This window comes from Procambarus clarkii, chromosome 2 (genome assembly GCF_040958095.1).
Source record: "Procambarus clarkii isolate CNS0578487 chromosome 2, FALCON_Pclarkii_2.0, whole genome shotgun sequence".
Taxonomy (NCBI): Eukaryota; Metazoa; Arthropoda; class Malacostraca; order Decapoda; family Cambaridae; genus Procambarus; species Procambarus clarkii.
In genome coordinates, this window is record NC_091151.1 from 50,445,687 (window position 1) to 50,464,192 (window position 18,506).

At 40.6% G+C, this 18,506-nt stretch overlaps 1 protein-coding gene across 3 annotated transcripts in view; it reads right to left on the reverse strand.

Annotated features, from left to right (window-relative positions):
• The window catches only part of mino (glycerol-3-phosphate acyltransferase mino), a 107,219-nt gene that overhangs the window by 78,811 nt on the left and 9,902 nt on the right, over positions 1 to 18,506 (reverse strand). For 2 of the 3 annotated variants that reach the window (XM_069325896.1, XM_069325899.1), the window contains exons 2-4: positions 12,267 to 12,397; positions 8,437 to 8,648; positions 6,899 to 7,006 (exon numbers count right to left, since the gene is read on the reverse strand). In XM_069325896.1, the coding sequence (XP_069181997.1) occupies positions 6,899 to 7,006; positions 8,437 to 8,648; positions 12,267 to 12,384 (438 nt within the window). In that variant the 5' untranslated portion in view covers positions 12,385 to 12,397. Of the gene's footprint in view, positions 1 to 6,898; positions 7,007 to 8,436; positions 8,649 to 12,266; positions 12,398 to 18,506 lie in introns of those variants that run through there. The other variant, XM_069325932.1, reaches the window with a different exon arrangement.

Genomic DNA, 18,506 nt, shown 5'->3' on the forward strand with positions numbered 1-18,506 from the left:
CATAAAATATTAAAATACGAGCCCCTAATGTGAGAGCTTTCACATTTAAACATTTAACATGAAGACAACGTTGTGTGTTTTGTTATAAACTAAATCCCTCTTGTTGACAAAGGCCAGTAAACTAAATCCCTCTTGTTGACAAAGGCCAGTAAACTAAAGCCCTCTTGTTGACAAAGGCCAGTAAACTAAAGCCCTCTTGTTGACAAAGGCCAGTAAACTAAAGCCCTCTTGTTGACAAAGGCCAGTCATATTACGACGGATTAGCTCCATCAGGTAAGAAATATATGTTGAGAAATTGAAACCACTTCGGAAATGGTCCCGATAAAGGATCACTACGTGAAAACAATAGTTTTAACAACATTAAAGGTATCACTGATTATTATAAATGTTTTTGAATAACATTACAATTCAAAAGCAATCTACTGGTTTATTGCATCTTTCAATAATCACTATCAACACTCACCAGTATCAAAATAGTTGTCAAAAATTTGTAAATTACCACATCACTAAAAAAAATATTTCTTGTAAATCAAGTGTCGTCTGAACCGGTTGTTCTAAATCAGGCAGATCCTTAAAACGTTATCTGTTGTATCACGCTACTGGTCGGCATGATGTGTTGCTATTTCAGGAAAGAATGCATTTACGCTACATTATCTTATAACCAAACTACTCGGCGACCAGACAGTCTTGAGGTTATCTTGAGATGATTTCGGGGCTTTTTAGTGTCCCCGCGGCCCGGTCCTCGACCAGGCCTCCACCCCCCAGAAAGCAGCCCGTGACAGCTGACTAACACCCAGGTACTTATTTTACTGCTAGGTAACAGGGGCATAGGGTGAAAGAAACTTTGCCCATTGTTTCTCGCCGGCGCCTGGGATCGAACCCCGGACCACAGGATCACAAGTCCAGCGTGCTGTCCGCTCGGCCGACCGGCTCCCTGAATGACAGCCTGTGTCATTCAACATATCCATAATTCCATGATTAGGTAATAGCTCAAAAGTACACGTACGTAGCCTATGTTAATTAAACAAATTCCTTACAAGATTATAAATACAAATTATGCGCTAGGTTTAGAACCCCTCTGGTCTGGGGGGATAGCGTGAGGGGGGGGGGGTAAGAGATTCTTGTTACCATAGACATATGACTAGTAAGAGCCTATATCGCGAGTACAGTATTCGAAACCACTTATCTGGAGTGAAGGATATTCTTAAAGACAGTTTATCAGATAACTGACAAAACCCCAGCCGTCTGCTACAGTAGACTTGTGATAACGCCCCGGGGGTCAGTCATAATAACCTCGGAAACCAATAGTTTTATATTCCTCGAAGTAAATACAGAAGAGTACTACTAGGTCTGAGCTTTTTTACACTAGTACGGCTACCAGGCCTAGTTTCCTGCCTCTGAAATAATGCTACCGGGGTTTACTATAAGTACAGTATACACAAATACTACGTAGGCAATCATCCCCATGCCATATATATAGCCGTCTACACTACACATTGTTAACATATTGCCATTGTGCAATGGTTGCTCAAAGATACTACTGTACTTGCTGCCGTACTAACTACCAGAAGAAGGTAACAAGCCGGGAAGAGACTGTAGCTGTCCAACACTCATCACGACCTGACTGTTACACTTCCTAGTGATAAGTGCACGTTAGCAACAGCGTTAATTACACGCCGCCTGAGGCACGGGGAGCCAGACACCAACAGGCGGGGTAACCGCTCCCAGCCGTCACCTTCACCAGCTACTATCACCAGGCAATTGATATTAACCCTAAAATACAGTCTCCGTAAGGTGATGGCGGCAGCAATGGGGGGTCTGGGGTACGCAGGAGTGGGGGGGGGCGACGACACAGGGAGAAGGGGGGGCGGAGTAAACCTCACTGTGTGTGTGGGGGGGGGGGAGGGGAAGGGGAGTGTGGGGAGGGGAAGGGGAGTGTGGGGGGGAGGAAGGAGAGTGTGGGGGGGGAGGGGAGGAGATAGAGGCGACCACAGCATGGCGAGGGAAGGGGTGGTAGAGGTAGACTACACTGTGTCAAAGTAGACCCCAACCTGTGTAGGAGTCTACTTTGCTCCTAAACCTGCGTTTTTCTTTCCAAGAAGCAGCAATCATTAGATTTTTTTTTTCCTTTTTGCTGAATAGTTCATTTTTTTTGCTGAACAGTTCATTAATTATCGAAAATCGAAAAAAAAACAATCAAGAATTCTGGGTTCGAATCCCAAGCGGAACAGAAATGGTTAGGCACATTTCACCTCACCTAATAACTCTGTTCACCTAGGAGTTAGTCAGCTTGTGGGGGTTGCATCCCGGGCGGGGTCAATAATTCGGGCGGGGGGAGCCTTCGATAAAAGCCAACGTGTATGAACACAGACGAGGAGTCACAATAACGGGGCTGAAGTATGTTGACCAGACCACACACTAGAAGGTGAAGGGACGACCAGGTTTCGGTCCGTCTTGGACCATTCTCAAGTCGATTGTGACTTGACTCACAATCGACCTGAGAATGGTCCAGGACGGACCGAAACATCGCCGTCCCTTCACTTTCTAGGGGTGTGGTCTGTATGAACACAGTCTGGCTTCCTGTCCCTCGACACAGTGAATTAAATTAATTCAACACGATCTCGTGCGGTATTTATTGATCTCCAAACTGCTTTTGATACAGTAGAGAACTAATCTTAGAACCAATTCTCTCGTTTGGAATGGAGTGAAAACTGTTGGCATGGCACTAGGGGGTGGGGGGGGGGAGGTACCTGCGTAACAGAACCGATTTTTATCGAGGGTTGCGGGGGGGGGGGGGTGCGGCTAGTTTACCTCGCACCCCATACTCATCCTGTGAGCGGTAGCGAAAAAAAGACAACATAGGGCACAAAAGGTCTTTATCAGACCTAAACGGAGAATATTACATTAACAACTGCTAACACAAGGCGATATAGCACCATTAGTCTAGCCAGTAACTATATGGGTTACCAAGCTGGCAGCCTTGACCTTGGTTAAGGGAAGGTTCGATGCTTAACCAAATATACTAACCCGACATACTTCATGCTGCCATCAAGCATCAGTATCCATATATTTTACTTCTCGTTTTCAAGAGTCGTCTAATGATTATTTATATTTCTTTTTTGCACAGAGTATGCAAACACTGTTTACACTATATGCAATTGTTTATATTACTTAATAAAATGTCATGGACTACGAGAGTATTTTAGTTGTATCAATCACACCAGATATACAAATCAAATATGATTACCAGTGACGAGAGGCCGCATAAATACCCATACACTATTTCCGTAAAGACAAATAATTAACAGCGGGCCAGCCAGAGGCTAAGGGAGCAGGCAGACATATCCCTCCAAAAACACCTCCTGCCGACCTTCAAGTCACCGTCGGCTCAACATGCTAGAGTGAACCAAGCTATAAACCCCCGCTGGTAAGATTACTGGGGGTCGAGGTGGCATGCCACACTTGCATCATCATCTATAATACCCCCGGCCTCATCTCTCAACATGCATACATCATCAACTACGGATCACCACTGGAAAATATTGCTTTTAAGTGGAAGTTTTACTCACTCACGTCGAAACTTTTATGCAAGACATGGTCACATGGAAAATAACCCCACCCTATGATACACCTCACTCTGAGGTCCAGTCTCATAGTTCCTTTAATCAAAGAAGGATGTTGGCACCTGGTAGCACATGTGATACTCCACATGGCACATGTAGCCTACTTGCCCTACTTGTTGGCCTGGTGGCACACTCCACACCCTAATTATAGAGCACCTAGATAGATATGCCAGGTGTTCTGCCTCAAACCTACCTCACACTGCTAAAACAAGTTGATTAAGTGTTTGGGTTATGAATGGATGATGATGAATGGACAGCCAGTCATGACATGGGACGGAAATAGAGAACCTGATGAACACAAAAACGTATATTAATCACTAGTTGAAGTGTCCAGTTATGCAATATAAACTTTAACATGAAAGTAAACTCTACCTGTGGTAAGTTTCGAAAGTTTTTCATACTCTTGTAACTTCAATCAGGATCTCTTGGTACCCTGATCTGTCAGACTGTTGCCATCACATCCCAGGTGACCAGGAGCTTATGCAGTAACTTGACAAAGTAGTTACATTTATTGTATGACTTTTAAACACACACGAAACACCACGAGTGTATCTTTCATCCTGTAACTACACTTAGGAAATTACACACATGAGCATGCACGCACACCCACACACCAAGTGAGTTTACATGTGTATGTACATACATGCATGCATATGTACACACAACCACACACACACGTCCATCCATACACGCATGTACACACCCACACACACAAGTGCATGCAAGTACACACATGCATAAATGCACATGCATATATATGCGTACATGTGCATACACACACGTGTACACATACACACGTCCGTACACACATGCGAAAGAGCAGAGCTCAACCCCCGCAAGCACAACTAGGTGTACACACACACACACACACACACACACACACACACACACACACAAATAATTAGCAAGTTAAAAATTATGAGAAGGATTAAAACAGAAGAGGACTGTTTGAGGCTTCAAGAAGACCTAGACAAGCTGAAGGAATGGTCGAACAAATGGTTGTTAGAGTTTAACCCAACCAAATGTAATGTAATGAAGATAGGTGTAGGGAGCAGGAGGCCAGATACAAGGTATCATCTGGGAGAGGAAATTCTTCAGGAGTCAGAGAAGGAAAAAGACTTGGGGGTTGATATCACGCCAGACCTGTCTCCTGCAGCACATATCAAGCGGATAACATCAGCGGCATATGCCAGGCTGGCCAACATACGAACGGCATTCAGAAACTTGTGTAAAGAATCATTCAGAACTTTGTATACCACATATGTCAGGCCAATCCTGGAGTATGCAGCCCCAGCATGGAGTCCATATCTAGTCAAGGATAAGACTAAACTGGAAAAGGTTCAAAGGTTTGCCACCAGACTAGTACCCGAGCTGAGAGGTATGAGCTACGAGGAGAGACTACGGGAATTAAACCTCACTTCGCTGGAAGACAGAAGAGTTAGGGGGGACATGATCACCACATTCAAGATTCTGAAGGGGATTGATAGGGTAGATAAAGACAGTCTATTTAACACAAGGGGAACACGCACAAGGGGACACAGGTGGAAACTGAGTGCCCAAATGAGCCACAGAGATATTAGAAAGAACTTTTTTAGTGTCAGAGTGGTTGACAAATGGAATGCATTAGGAAGTGATGTGGTGGAGGCTGACTCCATACACAGTTTCAAGTGTAGATATGACAGAGCCCGATAGGCTCAGGAATCTGTACACCTGTTGATTGACGGTTGAGAGGCGGGACCAAAGAGCCAGAGCTCAACCCCCGCAAACACAACTAGGTGAACTAGGTGAGTACACACACACACACACACACACACACACACACACACTCGTGCGTGTACGCACAATCCTTTCTCCTAAACAATGCCCACCATACCACTCTAATCCCCCTTACTCCCTCACCCCCTGCCTTACCATCCCCTGGTCTTTTTCTTGCTCAAGCAGGCCTAGGCAAGATCTAAACCCTCCATCCCCCACCCAACTTCCACTCAATCCCCAGGTTACACCACAGGAGAACGAGCCCTGGCCCACAGCATTCCCTTCTCCCTGGTCATCTTCTTGTTCCCAAGCAGGACAAGACAAAATTTAAGCCCTCTATCCCCCACCCTACCTCCCTCCAAACCCTTGGTAACTAACCCACAGGAGGATGCGCCTACCCAAGTAACCCTGCCCTTGGAACGGCTTCCAACACTAGTGGGGAGTATGGGTCAAACTGGATATAGGAAAGTGAGCTTTAAGGTAATGTACTCAAACATAGATGTGATAACTAATAAAGCAAGTGAACTGACGGAAAGGGCGCAGGAAGAAAACCTAGATGTAACAGGACTCTGAAACAAAATTGTCAAGCATCATAACAAACGCAGTGTTTCCACAGGACTATCTCTTTCCTTACTATATAGTAAGGAAAGAGAGAGAAGGGAGTGGCCCTGCTGATGAAGAACTGGAGCTTTGAATAAATGGAAATTCTGGGCTGTGAAGGATTCAGAGACTTCATAACAAGAACTATGACTATGGGTAGACCCAAGAAAATAGTAGCAGTCATTTACAACCCTCCACTAAATGACAAAAGACCAAGACAGGAGTTCGATAGGAACAGCATGGCAACCATTAATATAATAGAGAGCAGCTTCATTTGCCTGCAGGAATGGATCCAGACTCTTAATTATGGACGACTTCAACCATGGAAAGATTGACTGGGAGAATGGGAAACCACATGGACGTGTAGATACATGGAGAGTTTGACTCTTGGAAGTGGCAACAAGAAACTTTGAGCCAACAGGTCAAGGGACCTACAAGAATGAGAGGCAATGACGAACCAGCTAGACTACCTGACGAGTCAACGATTAGACCTTGAATGAGTCAGAAAATAAAGTAAGTCAAATTTGAAGCCCCCATGGGAATGAGTGACCACAGTGTATTGACATTTGAGTATCTAGTGGAGGTAGCGATAACCTATCCAAGGAAGGGATCGGAAAGGAAAAGGCTAAATTACTGAAGAGGGAAATATGACAAGATGAGGAACTTCCTAATGGGAATCCCATGGAAAACAGAACTCAGAGAAAAGACTACAGGATACGATGGGCTATGTCACCTTTAAGTGCTAGGAAGCTGCAGACAGGTTTATCCTGGCCCAAAAGGAGAAAAATGAAAAGCAACATAATTTTTGCGAATAAAGTGCACAAACACGTTTCAAAGATGACTGAAGCATGATCTAAAACTGATTTACGCATAATTCAGGCCCTAGACTGACTAAAGTCACACATCAGTACAATACTTACCACACTGAAGGGCATACACGCACAAGCTCGACCATGGAATGGGCGGCACAAAGGTTGAGGGTGGATAGTTGGATAAGACTTAAATTCTGCTAACCGTTCTCCAAGTTTCTGAAGAAAAGATAGAACAGAACAATAACTATTGTAATTATACTGTCATCAACTACTGTACTAATAATACATACTAGTACTGTACAGTACTGCAGAAAATTGATGTTCAGTATATACTATACAGTACTCATGTACATACAGTATACAGTGGTACCTTAGCTTATGAAATTTAATCCATCCCAAGAGACGATTTGTAAGCCGAAAATTCGTAAACCGAAGGAAATTTTCCCATAAGAAATAATGTAAATTGAATTAATCTGTTCCACACCTCCCCAAAAAATTAACGTCAAGGTAAATTTTATACTTAATTCTCCCAAATCTTTAGTGCTAAAGTATGTACAAGTTATTGCTTACCTTTTTTGATGACTTGTTGGCGTATGGAAGACGGTGAGCAAAGGGGGATGAGGAGAGGTGTTACTGTTTGGAAGGGCAAGTCCCCTTCCATTATAACACCAGGCGGTGATGACTTCTCTGGGGTACATACACTGGCACGTTTTACATGCATACCACTAGGACCTGCTTGTGGCTCACTGCTTGTTTTTTCTCACTAAAACCCTCTCTAGTGGCACTTGTTTTTTCCCTACGTTGTAACACTTGTCTGAAGTGAGACATCACATTGTCACTAAAATGGTTAACACAATGGCCTACTACAGCTTGCTCTGGGTAAAAACTAATAACTTTTCAACATCAAGTGTTTGTGTTCTTTGTTTCATGAGTGTTGATACACCTTTTGCCACTTAAGCACTCATAATGTCCTTTTTCATAGCAATTACAGTGCATATCGTTGATATATATTTGATGTATTGCCTAGCTAGTTCATCAACCCATGTACCATCTTCATGTTTACGAATGATCTCTTGTTTTTGCTCTATGGTCATTCTCACATGTGTTTTCTTGGCTTGAACTCTACCACTGGCTTTCTTGGGACCCATGGCAATATATATAATAATAACTTTTATGTTCAAATACCCAAATATCTGAAAAACACCGAAATTCTTTACAAAGAATTCAGGCGTGATTGTCACTAGGCGGGAGGCACTGGTAAACTGAGGCACGGTTGCCATACCACCACGCGCTAGGTCGGCCATACACGTATCAACAAACTTTGTTTCCCCGAGGCAAAGTTCGTAACCCGATTCGAATTTTATTGGGCTCGTAACCCGAAAAGTTCGTAAAGAGGAACATTCGTAAGCTGAGGTGTCACTACTGTAATAAAGGTTTTAATATACTGCACTGTATATAGTACTGTGAAAATTATGCTATTTATACATGCTTTAAAAACTAGAGAATCCTTCTAAACATATGGACCAAATCCACCAACTGGAGTTCCTTTCAAATTTCTAAAAAAAAAAAAAAATCAGGATTAAGGACAAAATCCAGATCGTTGGTTCAACAAGCAATGTATAATATAATACTCAAAAAGTGCTTACAATTTGGTATAGAAGAGCACTTGCAGACTGGTCACGCGCCCTCTTGGTATACGTGTACTTTGTTGGCCTTGGCGCTGAAACACACCTTAAAGCAGGTGCCGAGTGGCTTTTGTGCCACTCCCAATTATTATATGACTTGCTATGGTTCCTTGAGCCCCCTCTCCTGTTTGTTCCACGGCCAATCCCATAATTATCCTTTGAGAGACTAATATCTGCAAAGGTATAGAAATAGTGGTTAAAGTGGAAAACTTTTATCATCACAGTACTGTACTGATCAAGTTAAAGTCAACATTATTAACTCATTTGCAGTATGTGATTTACTCAAGGCAAGCCTATCTTATCTACTGCACAGTAGCACACAGTCCAGCACTCGGAAGAAAATAACATGTCTAACAGTGATAAATTACAGGTACTGTACTCGGTTACGGTAAAAATGAGAACCTTAACCCCTGGGCTGCTCTTGTGATTATAGCCTGCAACACACCCAGGCACAAGAAATAAAAAAATTAAAAAATTTTTGTCCTTATAAAAGTGTTCATTTGTGTTCCCTGATCACGGGAAAAATAATAAAAAAATCGTAGGCGACATATTTTGGCCGCAATAAAGCAGGGAAGTCTGGCAAAACTGAGGCGTTGACAGACTAGGCATCCTGTGGCGGTCTGATCCACCCGCGCTGACAGGCGGCAGTTGCCACAAAGATGATATTACCTAATTATTTCAATGTGTCTAAATGATTTTTCTTTTTTTTTTTTTTGCAGTAATATTATTCAATAGTGTGTAGTGTGATATATTTATATAATAAAATGTGTGAACCAACTGTACAGCTAAGCTGGTATGGTGAGTCAAGACAATAATTGAGGTCAACACAGTCAGCTGACACGCCTTCCCTCACTCACCAACATTCCTCCTCCCACTATACTGCTCGTTCTGTTTTTACACTACAGTACACACATTATATATAAGTATCTACATGTTTTATTGACCATAACTGTACAACTAAGCTGGTATAGTGTCCAAACAACATAGTGGCCACAAAAAGCAGCATGACAAGTCACACAGCAGCCAGCAGCCTCACTCCCTCCCTCACCAACACCACTCTCACCAAAATGGCTCCTCCCAACATACTCTTTTTGCTGTTATTACACTCTATTCACATGTTATATATAAGTACTGTATCTACATTTGTGTTCACAATAGCGAACTTTGGTATGGTGAGCCCAGACAACAAAAGGTTGCCACACAGTCAGCAGATGACGCCACCTCCCTCCCTCCTCACCAAGATGATGACTCCCACCATATTATGCATACTACTGCTAATTCTCGCTACCATGCTACTATTATCAAAATCCTGGTCACTAAATCTTGTAAATTAATAATTTTCCACAAGTTTATTTTGTAAAGGAAAATGAGAAGTCATTTCAAGATTCTTAGATGAATGAAACAATGGCAGTGTACTGTGGCTAGCACTGTGGACATCTTGAACAGCATTGTGTTCACTAATATCTGAACATTGTACACAGTCTTTATCACAGTCAGGCTCTTCTGTAATACTATCATGGCTAAATAATACCAGTTACATATATTTTTTTTTACATATTTAGCAATGCTGTGGTCACAAGCTGAACAGTAGTGCTGTTATCTCATGCTGCATGCACCAGCCTTGGTTGCTCATTCAGTACCGAGGCTCTCACACCTCGGAATGTTGGCCAAGATTTTTGTTTTAAATGGCATCTGTTTACAAAAAGAGCTCTGTGGAAGCTGATGTGAACCCAGTGTAGCTGCAGGATTTTTAAATCTTGCATTGCATCATGTGACTGCTGGCGTCATCTGCTTGTGGCTCCATGTGTTTAAGAGTTCATCACCATACCCACCAGAACTGCTTATTAGTTTATTATGGTGAATATAATAATATAATATAATATAATATAATATATATAATACAGTATATATATTAGTAATAATAACAGGAACACTGGTTGAGCTAAGAATATAATAGGTGTCACCATATATTTTTTAAAATAGCAATGTTCCACATATTTAACTATATAAATTGCACATATTACACATTATTGAACAATATTACTGCAAAAAACTAGATATAAAACCATTCACAGACACTGAAATAATTATGTAAAAATGTATTTGGGGCATTTTCTGCCACACTCAGCTGTTGGGTGTTAGGCAGACCTTAGATTGTTGCTCTGAGTATATAACTCAACACATGATCTCTGTGGTTCATTATGGTACACAAAAAATGTAAATAGTTACATACAATGTGTATACACAGGTATAATGTAATAACTGCAAAAAACACTGATTGATCTTAGAATATAATACAATATACATGTCACATATATGAACTCAATAATTTTTAGCATAGTGATGTTTACGAATGAGAGGCATTGAAATAATTGTGAACAATTAAATTGGCAGCAACTGGTGGGGGGAGAGGGCGAGCATCCCCAGCCGCCTCATCACTCGGCACCCATAATTTGTTAAACTTCTCGGCTCCATCACAGCTAAAGTATGTCACATACAATATTTTATTTTAGTTTCACCATGATCAGAGATCACATTTTAACAATATAAGAAAAAAAAATTTGGAACTAATTTATTTTCGGTCCAACACAGGGTTCATATTTTAATGCAGCGTGCAGTGCAGTGGTTAAACAAAATATAGGATACAAAACACAATCAAATCTGCCCATAGTAGGAAAGCAGCATGTAAAGGATCTGGGAATAATGATGTCCAATGACCTAACGTTTAGGGAACATAACCAAGCAAATACAAAATTGCATCATTCAGAAAAATGATAGGATGGATTAAGAGAACTTTCAAATCCAGGGATCCCATCACAATGGTTGTACAGTACTATTCAAATCACTTGTGCTCTCTCGTTTTGAGTTCTGTTCGATACTCACCCCCCCCCCCCCCCCCCCCACCATCAGAGCAGGAGAGATTGCCGAAATAGAGGGAATGCAGAAAACATACAGCTTACATACAACACGATAAAGCACCTAAATTATTGGGATCGTCTCAAAGCTCTCCAAATGTACTCCCTAGAAAGAAGACGAGAGAGATATCAAATAATATACAGTACTGTACACATGAAAATACTGGAGGGCCAAGTCCCAAATCTACCAAAACATCCCAATTTAGAGGATGTTGATCCAGAATTTCTTCAAAAAGGTCAGATGTAACACGAACGAGGAGCAACGGGTTCAAGCTCAACAAGCCACAATGTAGGACAGAAAACAGGAGATGCTTTTTCACCCATAGGGTTGTAAACCCATAGAACGGCCTTCCTGCCAAGCCGCCAGCTTCCTCTTCCCATCGAGCCCACTAGTATTAGTTGCCCTCAGGTAAATTCAGTTGAATAGCATATAAAACAGATGCTTTTTTTCACCCATAGGGTTATAATGGTCTTTGTAGTACAGTTGGGTTTATTATCAACTCGCAATTGGGAATCCTAGGTTCAAATCCTGATCAAGACAGAAATAATTGGCACATTTCCTATCACTTAATGCATCTGTTCACCTAGCAGTAAATAGGTATCCAAGAGCTAATCAACTGTTGTATCCTGGGAAGAGTCAATAGTTCAACCTTGGAAGGGTGGAGGTACCTTGATATAAGCCTAACACACGCATACATACTGTACATACATACATACATAGGTTTCCATTGCAACTGGCAGTCCAAAAGACAGCATTTTGTTTTGAGTGAGTGCAGTGTTTTTTTTACTTTTTTAGTTACTGTTTAAATGATGGCATACAATTTTTTTTATTCTTCTGTATAGTCTCTACCTACACAACAAACCAAACACGCTTACTGTGATCACCGTAAACATTCCCTGCATGAGGTTGAGCATTTGAGAAACCACAGTGTCTTGGTGGAGGTACGACCCAGGGATCACCGACTTTCTGCAATTTTGGTAAAACATCCACCATCACTGCACATTATCTGTAACAGAACATCAACATTAGAGGAATATTAGTTTCTATTAATTTACATTAAACTCCATAAGATGTAACTAATATGCTTGTGTTTCAAACTAAATAACTAACGCTGGAACCGGTGTCTCAAGTGAATCCCATATTGGCCAATGAATACACAAGTTAACGAGTTAAACAAAGCACATGCTCTTATGGCGATAGTTTATACTTTTTATTCCGATTTGAAAATCTGAAGTTTTCAATATTCAATTTTAATTTTAATTCTCTTGTTTTTCAAGTTACATTGTGATCATTTAGACAAAGTTGGAGCATTTGGCTAGTTGATTATGCACAAAAAATTGGAAAATGTTTGTGCAAGTTCTAGAAACTTGAGTTATGTCAAATCGTACATGTATGTTTTGCGCGGTTTAAGGGTTAACACGCATAGTGTTTCAGGCAAGGGTAGAGAGTAAATGGAATGACCTAAGGGATCATATTGTACATGTTTCAGGCAACTTCTTAATCTGACATAATTGTAAGTAGGTAATTTGTAGCAGAATTTCAAGAATAATACTAGGTACACTGTAGAAAAATTTGAAGATTATTAATAGGTGCATTGTAGCAAAATTTGTATTCAGCTATGATGTAACTTGATGGTTGTGATTACAATGGTGAAATTGCATGTCTTAGGCACAAATATTGAGGGAGTGGGTAGCACAATATACAATGTGGGTTTGAAGCATAATCATCATAATTTTATTTACAAGAAGGTACAATGGGTTGGCAAGATTACACAAGATTGGCATTTTTACATTCTTGCAAAGCCACTAACACACACAGCATTTCAGGCAGGTCGAAAACACACCTGAAGCATAAACTATTACATTATGAAATTCATTAAACCCTCTTTTTCTAATTGTTATAATCATATTATACTGTATGCATCATTCGATCAGGCTGTTAGGTCAGGTTAGGCTGTCAGGTTGGGTAGTTTTTAAAATCCATTGGCAAACTAAGTAAATTGTACCCAACTGCATTGCCAAATAAAAAGGTTCATCTGTTTGCTTGAAATGCTGAATAGTGGCATTACAACAATTATAACTTTATATGTATATAATTCCAAATGAGGTAGTGTTTTCGTTTTTTTTTTGTGGTGGGGGTTAATTAATTTACTGTATTTCACAAAGCCCGTTATGAAAAAGTCACCGGTATACATAACGTACACTGAACGAATTACCGATGGCCGAAATAACCAAAGCATTCTCTCCAAACAAGATTTCATTGTTATTATGCTCTATATTTCTTGCAATGGAAAATGTCATGTGATACCAGCCAGTGTCACCGGTATACATATACATGTCTCCCTCCCCCTCAATCACTGACAGGCAGTAAACACATCAATACACAAGCATATTACCAAAAGATTATTAATTTACTCAACAATTTTTGCAGATTCTCGCGGCGGATCACACATTCTTAGGGTCCATAGAATTACCCAAATCGACCCAAATCAGGCCAAAACTACCCAAATCGTATTAGCATTACGTAAGTAATGAAGAAATATGGTATATTTACTTACTATAATGTTGGTGCTACACGTAGAACATGATCAAACCTATTTTTACTCTGAAATAATCTAATTTCATAACGAAATGAGACGTAAATATGTGAGAGGTGACGCCATAGGAAGTCGACGGTCCAAGCGACAATTGTGTGGAGCGACTTATCCAAGATATATGGTCGCCTGGAGAGTGTTTGCTGCCATAACAGCCTCCTGTACACAGTGATCCAGTCGTCGTATTTCATGGCTCAAATTGTCGCAAATTTAATTGGTAATATTAACAAGTAGAATGTGTATTTATAATAATATTTTTCATAAACAGCCACAAAATATTTAATATTTATTAAAAAAAAGTGTCTGGAAGTTAAATCAATTCCACATGACAATAAATTTGTTATATAGATACTAGCGTTATTCGTTGGTATGCGTTCGCTATTTAAACTACTCCAGTCCTTTTCGTTCATAGAACACCGAACCCTACACGCCCTCTGATATATTGCTTAATTAACAAATATTCACAAATAAAGATTATATTTATATATGTTATCAGAAAGGCAGATATAAAATAGTTTGTGTTAATGCATCACAGAGATTATACCTTATTAGAGAGGAAAAATATTCATATTTTAAACAAGGCTTCTTGGCCGACGCTCTCCTTACCGATATGGGAACTATGACCTTCCGAAGATCAATGTTAATTGAATCTATATATTGTAAAAAACGAAGTTTTTTATGTCATCAGAAAGACATATAAGCTGCATGTTAATACTTTGGTATAAATATAACTGAAGTGAAAGTGAAGATATATGCCTTTTTATAGTTACTTGATGGCTCGCTCAGGGAGTGTGAAGGCCTGCACACAAGCCAATCAATTTTATAATTAATGTACATATATGCAAAGTAACGTCAAAGGTTTTTATTTCAGAATAAAGACAGATGTAGACGATAATGTAAATACATTTCAAGGAAAACATATCTTAAATGAAAGCAAAGACATGGTCAAATAAATAGGCAATACCACACCATCGCCAGTGTCCGAACACATGAATATTCGCATTAGGTAGGTGAAAGGAAATGTACCCAACCATTTCCATTTACGCGACCAGTTTCCGTTCTTATGTTCTTACTTACATTTATTGAAATTTATCATCATCATCATTTACAGAAATAAATTAACATAAAAATGTAGTAATTTTAATACACAAAACAGAAGTAGATATGTATGTAAATTATGACGCAGGATAGGATCACTATTGCAGAACTATTCGCATACTTTGCGTCATTATATACAGTACTGGAATTTAAAAAAAATCGCGGAATTCAGAGATAACACCATCATTGGTGTCCAAGAAAAGTGTAAGTACTTCATTTATAATGATGTGCTGCCCGAAATCTTAGCGAAGTATCTAAAATTTGCTTACTGTAAGTAATTCATGCAAATGATTGTAAAGCCGTCGCCCAATTGGGTGGGTGTGGAGCACATGACTGTTAAGCTGCCGCCCAGTTGGTTGGGTGTGGAGCACATGACTGTAAAGCTGCCGCCCATTTGGGTGGGTGTGGAGCACATGACTGTTAAGCTGCCGCCCAGTTGGGTGGGTGTGGAGCACATGACTGTTAAGCTGCCGCCCAGTTGGGTGGGTGTGGAGCACATGACTATAAAGCTGCCGCCCAGTTGGGTGGGTGTGGAGCACATGACTGTTAAGCTGCCGCCCAGTTGGGTGGGTGTGGAGCACATGACTGTTAAACTACCGCCCAGTTGGGTGGGTGTGGAGCACATAACTGTTAAGCTGCCGCCCAGTTGGGTGGGTGTGGAGCACATGACTGTAAAGCTGCCGCCCAGTTGGGTGGGTGTGGAGCACATGACTGTTAAGCTGCCGCCCAGTTGGGTGGGTGTGGAGCACATGACTATAAAGCTGCCGCCCAGTTGGGTGGGTGTGGAGCACATGACTGTTAAGCTGCCGCCCAGTTGGGTGGGTGTGGAGCACATGACTGTTAAGCTACCGCCCAGTTGGGTGGGTGTGGAGCACATGATTGTTAAGCTGCCGCCCAGTTGGGTGGGTGTGGAGCACATGACTGTTAAGCTACCGCCCAGTTGGGTGGGTGTGGAGCACATGACTGTTAAGCTGCCGCCCAGTTGGGTGGGTGTGGAGCACATGACTGTTAAGCTGCCGCCCAGTTGGGTGGGTGTGGAGCACATGACTGTTAAGCTGCCGCCCAGTTGGGTGGGTGTGGAGCACATGACTGTTAAGCTGCCGCCCAGTTGGGTGGGTGTGGAGCACATGACTGTAAAGCTGCCACCCAGTTGGGTGGGTGTGGAGCACATGACTGTAAAGCTGCCGCCCAGTTGGGTGGGTGTGGAGCACATGACTGTAAAGCTGCCGCCCAGTTGGGTGGGTGTGGAGCACATGACTGTAAAGCTGCCGCCCAGTTGGGTGGGTGTAGAGCAAGACTAGTAATTGGACGACTCACCATAGATGTAAAGTGCCTAGTATAGTGACTTGTGAGCCTCTTGTTGAATCACTTGTGATACAAAGATTATTGATGTGTGTATTTGTGTGGGTGATTGAATATGTATGTGAATGTATATGTATGTATATGTATATATGCAATTGACGATCACGAAACAATAATCATTTGTATGCGGAAAAATCCATATTTCATTTCTCTGGATTTACCTCATATGTATATATATGTACATGTATGTATGATTATGTGTACATGTATATATAACATTAATAAGAGGAAATGAAGATGAAGAAATGATAAAAAGAATGGCAATAGTGGATAGTAGTAACACACTTAAGAATTATTCAGTAATAAATACAAACTCGTCCTTCACCTATGATAAAGGAAAGTCAACTTGGAAGGATTCAATTTACATGAGATTAAGATTAGGATACAAATATATCTGGCAATACGGAGTTGATGTCAGTGAAAAAGATAAGGAGTGTAAATTATGTAGTATGCCGCACGCCCACACCTTAGAACATTATGTATTAGAGTGTCAACTTATTGATAACTATAGAAATAAGGAAATAAGTAATGTACCACATCAAATTGTTTGTATGTGTGATAATGGTATGATAGACAGTATACTTAGGAGCTACAAAAATTTTGCCCCAAGAGTGTAACAATTGTATGCTGTACTTACTATATTAACCTGCAATGTTAAATGGGATTCTTGTAATGCTAATTGTCTATTTGTACTTACTGAATTTGTACGCCCCTTGAGGGACTTGAAGTAGAGGGGGTAGAAATAGCCTAAGTTACTCTATCCCTTTGAGATGTATTTTTTTCTTGTCTCAATAAACATACTTGAACTTGAACTGTAAATATTTGTGGCTTCCTGACCATAAAGTTACCGCCGCAGTCGAGGGTAAGAGACCGGATGTACCCAGTATACAAGCCGCACTAGCTATTAGTTCATAAAAGCTGACAACTTACCCAGATAAACATTACTTCCTAATTATATATATATATGCAAATAATAAAATTAAAATGTTTAAAACGTGATTATATATATGTATCATGTGGACAGTTTTTAATGTAATTTTTTCTCCTGATATTCGGGTTCTTTATTATGCTTCATCTTGAGGCAAAGCCCAATACCTTACGCCATATTGATGCTCTGTCTACAGATCATTCTCTCTCTCTCTCAAATCATATACATTGATGGTTTCCTACACCGCCACACGGGTGCAGCTGCAAGTGCAGTTGCCTCTACCCATCAGACAGAACTATTTGCCTTGCTTGTTACACTAAAATGTGTACAAGTGTGTGTGTCTATGTATTAACACGATGTACTGAACGGGGTGAGAATAGCTTGAGCTACCTCATCCATTTGTGTGTATTTTACCTCAATAAACTTATTTCAATTTCAATTTCAATTCAAGTCTCCAAACTTGATGCATTAATTGTAAGTGATTTTCTACCATCCTGCATTAATTGTAAGTGATTTCTATCATGCTTAATTGCGCGCAACTCTCTAAGACACAATTGTAACATGACCGTGTCTGAAGCTAGACAGAAAACACAACATTATTAGTGATGGTAACATAAGCCATTTCATGTGAATTCCATCTTCGTTGACCTCCGAAACTTGAGGAATGGTCCAGAAAATAGCTACTAAAGTTTAAGTCAAGTGTGAAGATACTTTAGTTGATACTTAGATACTTCCAATAAGTGTAAACATAAGTGCTGACGATGCTACCTTCCTCTATTCAGACCCCAACCCAAACGCACTATATAATAATAAAAATAATAGATTTAAAAAGTCCACTCATGGATGTAAACTAACAAACTCACATCAAACATAAAAAAGACCGACTACTATTTTTGTTCGAAAGTAAATCCTGAAACCAAATTCAACTTCAGATACACAATGTTAACATTAGCAATAATGATTATGGAAAGTTCCTTGACCTATACATAGACAAGAGACTGAACTTCAGCATCCACATACAACACATATGTGAGTGGTGAGAGAGAGAGAAAGAGAGAGAGAGAAAGATAGACAGACAGACAGAGAGAGAGACAGACAGAGAGACAGAGAGAGACAGAGAGAGAGAGTGAGAGA